The sequence below is a fragment of the Humulus lupulus genome, chromosome 3 (assembly GCF_963169125.1).
Source record: "Humulus lupulus chromosome 3, drHumLupu1.1, whole genome shotgun sequence".
Classification (NCBI taxonomy): Eukaryota; Viridiplantae; Streptophyta; class Magnoliopsida; order Rosales; family Cannabaceae; genus Humulus; species Humulus lupulus.
Window position 1 is genome coordinate 239,258,377 of NC_084795.1, and position 7,610 is coordinate 239,265,986.

A 7,610-nucleotide genomic window follows, 5' to 3' on the forward strand; every position below is an offset into this window, starting at 1 on the left:
AATCTATGATTTTGTAACTGATCAATTGTAAACTTATTTTAAGAAGTAAATAGTTTTCAAACCTTATTTTGGGATCCCAAATGTTTAATACTAGAAGTTTTATTGAAACAACGCGTTTTTCTAAGATTACAGCCTTAACTTTTAATTAGTCACACTTTTGTTTCAAAACCTCGGTTAGCGAGTTCATTGCACACTGTTTTGTCTTAAAAACTCACTTAGTAACGGCTTTAAGGAAGTAGGGCGTTACAATTTTAATCTATGTATAAAGTCTCTATCTTGTCTAGACAATTTTCTTTTTTTAACAATGAACAACCTGTAAGTCACTATAGTCTTTACATCTAAAGCAATCAAAGAATCTGATTTAGAGAAACCTTCAAAAACACATTTGTTCCTATTCAGCCAAATGTTGTAGCAAGTTGCTGCCAAGATTGCTATACTCACACGCCTCACCATACCAGATGCTTTTAGAGATAACCACGATAACCAGCCAGCAAAATCCAACGGCCAACCCCTGAAACCCAGCCACTGAAACACAAGCTCCACAACTCTTCGTGATAGGCAACAGTCAAAAAATAGATGATGATGGGATTCAGGTTGGTCTCCACAAACAGGGCAAAGTGAAGAATCTAAGACAATGTGAAATTTACCCATGTTGTCTTTTGTTAACAGATGAGAGTTCACCACTTGCCAAAGCATAAAACGATGCTTAGGTGAGTTGAGACTACTCCAAATGGCCCTACGATAGCTAACTTGTGTAGGTGGAAGAAAACTGTTATACAAAACAGCAGAACAAAACTTGCCCAAGCTACCTGCCTTCAATATCTCAGAAATGGGGAACTTAAGTCTCAATCTACAAAGTTTGCGCCAATACCAGCTTGTGTCCGCTTTTAAATCGTAAGACCAAATAGATACCCCCTTGAGATTGACATTATTCACCCACTTAACCCACAAAAGATCTCTTTTCTCAGTGATAGCCCAAATGTATTTAGCTAGAATAGCTTGATTCCATTTGGACCCTTCTTTAAACCCGAGACCACCATACGGTTTGGGAAGGCACACTTTCTCCCAAGAGGCCACATGGATTCTGCTTCTGTTCCCGTTCATTCCCCAAAGGAAACCTCTACAAAGTTTCTCAACCTCTTTAGAAACACTTTGAGGAAGGATGAAAATGCTCATCCAATAATTACGAAGACCAAGTAATACTGAATGAATTAATTGAACTCTGCCAGCAAATGACAAGTGCCTACTTCCCCAAGTATTAAGTCTCAATCTGATTTTTTTAATGATAATCCCACAATCTTCAGCTTTCCATTTAGTTGGTCTTAAAGGAACCCCTAAATACTTTAAAGGGAAACAACCTTCAGCCAAACCAATATCCTTAATGATCTCCCTTTTCTCCCTGGTATCAACCCCTCCAAAAAAGATTTGAGACTTACTAACATTGATAAAAGCCCAGTAGAAATGCTGAACCCATCAAGAACTTCTTTAAGAACTTTTATGGACTGTTTGGAACCTTTGCTAAGAAGAATCAAATCATCCGCAAAGCATAAGTTTATTAACTTCAAACTTTTGCAAAGAGGATGATATCTGAATTTAGAGTCTATAGCAGCATGAAGAAAACATCTCGTTAGATATTCCATTATCAGAACAAATATCAAAGGGGATAAGGGATCACCTTGACGAAGACCCTTAGCACCTTGAAAACCACCTTGTATTCTGCCATTCATTAGAAGTGAGTAAGAAGTGCTCTTGATACAAATCATAACCAGTTGAACAAATCTAGCAGGGAAGTTTAAAGCATTAAGCATATCTTCAACAAAATTCCAATCCACAGTATCATATGCCTTACTGATATCAATCTTAATAGTGTAGTGGGGAGAAGTATTTTTCCTCCTATAATTCTTCAAGATATCTTGAAGAATCATCACATTATGAGAAATTGATCTCCCTTGGACAAATGCTCCTTGATTTTGATGAACCAGACTAGGAAGGACTACTGCAAGTCTAGAACAAAGAAGCTTAGAGATGCATTTCTAAACCGTTGAACAACAGACAATAGGCATGTAATCTATAGCTTTAGCCGGATTCTCTTGTTTAGGAATAAGAGAGATCATGGTATTATGAAATTCTAGTGGCATGAAACTAGTCTAAAAAAAATTAGCAACTGCAGCACAGACTTCTCCCCCAATAACAGGCCACATACTCTTGAGAAAACCAGACCCAAATCCATCAGGACCTGGTGATTTAGTATCAGGAATGCTAAACATCGTTTTCTTTATTTCAAAAATAGAAAACGGCTTCAGCAGACCTACTTGTTGGTCTAAAGAAAGTTTAGTTCCCTGCTCAATACAGCTCAGATTCATTCTGGAACTAACAGAACTATTGCTGCCCATATAGCTTCGGAAATTATTGAGAAAATGCTCCACAACATCAGAAAATTTATCATTAATCAAACCTTGTTCTGTCATGAAAGATGTAATTCTATTTTCCATTCTTCTCTTCTTCAGACACGCATGAAAGTATGATGTATTGGAATCTCCTTTTTGCAGCCAGGTGATTTTACTTCTCTGGCTGAGAAACTTATGATACATTTTCTCTTGCAAATCAAATTTAGCAGCTGCAATTGCTTCAAGATCCTGGTAAGTCTTGTCTCTAGGATGAGCTTGAGCTTGAAATTTAGCCTCACTGTAACTAGATTTCGCATCCTGAAATCTTTTCCCAATATCTCCAATCACTTCATGATTAAACTTCTTGAGGCAATGCTTAACTCTCATTAGTTTTATGTATATCCCTTTTAGCCCTCTAGAAGTCACTGGCCTCTTCCAACTCTGCTCCACAATGGTCTTGAAGTCATGATGATCAGCCCAGAAATTATAAAACCGAAAAGGTTTGATACCAATTGTCTCTGTAGCTGAAGCTGATACTACACAAGAACAATGATCTGATATTGCTTCCCAACTAAACCGAGCTGCTGTGTTAGGAAAGAAATCATGCCACTCCTCATTGACAAATGCATGATCAATCTTGGAGAAAATTCGACTAGAGCCAACTTGGTTATTAGTCCAAGTAAAATTCGAACCAAATCTTTTGAGAGCTACAACATTAGATTGGGCTAACCAAAGATTAGAGTCAACCATTTCAGTATGTGAAATGGGATTCCCTCCATTTCTGTCATCAACATAAAAGACTGAGTTAAAATGCCCAAGAATTAACCAAGGAGACACAGGAAAATTGAGCTGCACCAGATTTTGCCATAGAATCTTCCTGTCTTCAATAGCATTAAAACCATAAACAAAAGTGAGACAGAAAGCATTAACTTGACCAGCCATTTTAACCACACAATGAACATGCTGCGCAAATTCAGCAATTACCAAAACTCTAACAAAGCTCTTCCTCCATATAATCAACAACCTGCCCTCAACAATAGGACTATTATAGAACTCCCAACTAGCAAATTTTTTGTCCATCAACTCCTGAACTTTATTCCCTTTTAGCTTAGTTTCTAACAAACCCCCAACTCCAATTTTATTCACATTGCAAAATTCTGACACAGACTCTTGCTTACCTTTATTATTCAACCCCCTAACATTCCAACTTCCTATACTACAACAATCCATGGCTAAGTAGTAGACAAACCAGGACCCTTTATTTCTCTACAGTCTACCTCCTCTTCCTCATTACCATCCTTGTCCTGCAGAACACATAATACATTCACTGATCTCTGCCCAGCCTCTTGGTCATGATCTGATGTAGAAACCGTAACATGTTCCTTCATTCTTAAACTAGTAGTTTTTCTAGGTGTTTTCCAGTCATTATTACTCAGCGCTTGATCATCTTTTTTTCCTGAACCAGATGGCGGTATCTTCGAAGAACCAGGACTCGAAATGGGAGGAGTCTTAGAGTGTTCCTCTGGTTTAGTCACAGGGTCATTCCTCTCTGTATTCCTCTTTCTCTTCTCAACTTCCCATTTCCTACAGTCTGCCATAATGTGGCCATAACCCATACATGTTTTACATTTCACTGGTAACCACTCATAATCTATCCCCTGCTCCACCAACTGGCCTTTTTCATTTAGAAATTGAATCACTCTCGGTGGTGCATCCGTTATATCCATCTCAACCAGAATCCGAGCAAATTGAATCCTAGTGCGATCCCTAGTATACTGATCCACCATTATAGGTTTCCCAATAGTACTAACCAATGCACTTAGGCATTTGTTCCCCCAGTATTGAAGACCTAGATCATGAAGTCGAATCCATAATGGTACAGAACGGACTAACTTAACCGCATCTAGATCTGAGGACCATGGTCTGACTATAACCGGCTTTCTATCAAACTGAAGAACACCATTCTCTAAAACCAGATCTCTAGTCGCTTCATCATTAAATTTCACCATTGTTTAACCAATGGTCATACGAGCTATCTGCGCAATCCCAAGATGGCCCCAAATACGCTTAATATAACCCTCAAACACCGCCATTGGAGGGTTCGCACCCAACACCATACATATTACAGCAGAGCTCCAATTCGCAGCTTGGAACTTCACCTCCTCAGGGTCGACTTGGGCAATCTTAATGCCATTCTTAATCAAAGGTTCCTGATAAGTAAGATGGGGGTCACGAGCAAACCTGTTTTCCTTCATAAAAGAATTCTAATGCTTTTGAGCCTGATCTTCACTCACATCCATCTCTTCTTCCACTGCCCGAGCCCAATTCTTACTCAATCGCCATTCACAAATCAGAGACGGAGGAATCACAGATTCACCATTATGAATCATTTCTGTTATCGTTTATTCCTGCACAGTTACCCCATCTGTTATAGTTTCGGCTACTAAACTTACTCCAATCGTAGATTGCAATCCACCAGCTTCTTCCTTCTCATTGTTCTGACTACTACTGGATCCTTGCTCAGACAATCGAGGTGCAGACTTTCGAACCACACGCTTCTTCTTCGCCATGGAAGAGAGAAAATCGGGAACGATTTTCAATTGTTTTATTATTTTTAAATTATGTAAATATATTTTCAAAATTCATAAAAAAAATAAATGTTTAATTAAAACTTTAAAATAATTTTAATAAGCAAAATTATTTTAAAAATAAATTTAATTAATCAAAAACAAAAAATTGAGATATTTGCAGCAAAAATACCTAAGTTTTTTTTTTTGCGGCTAAAATACCTAATGTCATACTTTCTTGGCATCCGTAGGTACCTGGTCGTTAAGTGCTAGGTAAACGCCTACGTGGTGACTTCTGATTAGTCTAGGTGGATATTTTTTATTTTTTAATTAAATTTTTTTATTTATATATTTAAAAATTAAATAAAAATCTAATAAAAACTTTAAAATGATTTAAAATTCATATTTTAATTAAATTAAAATTAAATATTGTTAATTAAAATCCCTAAAAATAAAAATCTAATTAAAAAACAAGAATCTCATTAATAACTAATTAAAATTAAAACATTATCAAAATTAAAACAATTAAGAACTAAAGAAGACATTGTTTCCAAGATTTGCAAACCCAAGCTAATAAGATCTAAAACCCAGATTTACAAACCTAGATTTACAAGATCCAAGCTAACCCAAACTTAAGAACAATTACAAAGTTTGTATTCCCAAATCATAAAAAAATTAACATTTCAATTCAATCTCATAATCAAAACAAATTTCAAAATTCATACAAACATTCAAACAATTTAGATCTCAGATCTCAAACAATTCAAATCCATACAAATATTCAAACATTCAATCAAAACTAATTTCAAAATCTGTACAAACAACATTACAAAATCAATCAAACATTACCCAAATATGAAGAAATCCACAATTCCGAAGCAACCCAATCGCGAAGTCATCCATGCCTCTGTCTCGATGAAGCCCCTGATCTCCACGATGATGAAGCCCTAGATCTCCACAAAGCCCTAGATCTCGGAGAAGCCAAGTTTGCATCCATGCCTCTGTCGCGATGCTTCGCACTGAAGCCAACCTTGAAGATCCGCCCTCTTGAACCGAAGATGAAGCATCGAGAGATGCCCAGCCTCCCTCAATCGTTGGAGCCCAATCACGACCACTAGTCAATCTCAATCTCAGCCCCATGTCGAAGAGGCGCACGAAGACCCATCAGTCCTAGCCATTCCATCGTCGCCTCCCCCATCTAAGCTGCATGACAACCTTCCCAGTCCAGCCGCAAGGAGAAGAAGAAGAAGAAAAAGAAGAGTTTTTTTTTTATTTATTTATTATTTTGATCTATTTTAAATTTAATTTGTTTTTATTAGTTTTAATGATTTGGTTATTTTAGTTTAATATATGTTTGGTTTTTTAATTTAATTAAAATTAGTATTTTCTTATTTTAAAATTTTTTTTATTATATTTTAAATATTTAAATGAATTTCTTAATTAAAAATTAAATAATATCCACTTAGACCAATCAGAAGCCACCACGTAGGCGCTTACCTGACACTTAACGGCCAGGTACCTACGAATGCCAAAAAAGTGTGACGTTAAGTATTTTAGTCGCAAAAAAAAAAGACTTGGATATTTAAGTGTTATAAAGTGAAGAACTCATGTATTTTCACTGCAAATATCCCCAATTTTTTTTAAAAAGTAATTAAAATCTTATTAATTAATTTTAAATAAACCTAAATTCTAATTTAATTAAGGAAAAACATCATATTTCACCAAATCTCACTATCACCATCTCAATCTCAGTTCCACACCCTCCCAATCTCACCATTATTTTAGTGATTTATTTGATTTTTAATTATTTTATTATTTTTAAATGATTTAAATATATTTTCAAAATTCATAAAATAAAATAAATATTTAATTAAAGCTTTAAAATAATTTTAATAATTTAAAAAGAAATTTAATTAATCAAAAATAAAAATAGAATTAAAATTTTTTAAAAATAATTAAAATCTTATTAATTAACTTTAAATAAACGTGAATTTTAATTTAATTAATGAAAAAAAACACATATTTCAACCAATCTCTCCATCACTATCTCAGTTCCACACCTCCCATTTTCACTAATATTTTTTTTGTTTCAAAGTTGGATTGATTTGTTGAGTAAATTATATTTTTAGGTTTATTTAAAGTTAATTAATAAGATTTTAATTGGTTTTTTTAATTCAATTTTTTAGTTAATTAAATTTATTTTAAAACTAATTTTATTTATTTTAAAGTTTTAATTAAATATTTATTTTATTATATGAAATCTGAAAATATATTTAAATTATTTAAAAAAATATAAACAATTGAAAATAAAATAAATCTATAAATAAGGGGCAATACAGGAATGTTAAAAATTTAAACGCACAGAGTGTACAGAATTATGTAGTTTTTGCAAACAGAGGGTATCGAATGATAATTATAAAAAACAGAGGGTACCAAATTTGTATTTCGATAAAACACAAGATACCAAATGAGCATTTACCATTTTTTAAGTTCATTACCTTATTTAGTACTTTCAATATATCATATTTTTTTGATATATATATATATTAACATAATTGTATACGAGAATATATATATATATATATATATAAATGTCTATATTATATTTTTTTTTGTGGAAATTATATAATTTATGGTTTTTTTCAAATGTTTACAA

The 7,610-nt window shown here is 33.9% G+C and overlaps 2 protein-coding genes across 2 annotated transcripts; both read right to left on the reverse strand.

The window, feature by feature from the left end:
- Positions 1-243: 243 nt before the first annotated feature.
- LOC133825493 (uncharacterized) lies at positions 244-1,925 on the reverse strand. The gene is made up of 2 exons (XM_062258424.1): positions 1,441-1,925; positions 244-1,399 (listed from the first exon to the last, which is right to left on the reverse strand). The coding sequence occupies exons 1-2, from the start codon at positions 1,923-1,925 to the stop codon at positions 244-246; spliced, it is 1,641 nt and encodes a 546-aa protein (XP_062114408.1).
- Positions 1,926-2,147: 222 nt separating this feature from the next.
- LOC133825494 (uncharacterized) lies at positions 2,148-3,617 on the reverse strand. The gene has a single exon (XM_062258425.1). It carries the CDS (start codon positions 3,615-3,617, stop codon positions 2,148-2,150), a length of 1,470 nt encoding a protein of 489 aa, XP_062114409.1.
- Positions 3,618-7,610: the final 3,993 nt, after the last annotated feature.

Bases quoted from the DNA above. Each gene is read 5' to 3' on its own strand.
- LOC133825493 (XM_062258424.1), bottom strand. From the start codon at position 1,925: ATGATTCTTCAAGATATCTTGAAGAATTATAGGAGGAAAAATACTTCT. The intron at 1,400-1,440 runs GTTAGTAAGTCT...GGTTGATACCAG, and splicing joins TCTACTGGGCTTTTATCAAT to GGAGAAAAGGGAGATCATTA.
- LOC133825494 (XM_062258425.1), bottom strand. From the start codon at position 3,617: ATGGATTGTTGTAGTATAGGAAGTTGGAATGTTAGGGGGTTGAATAAT.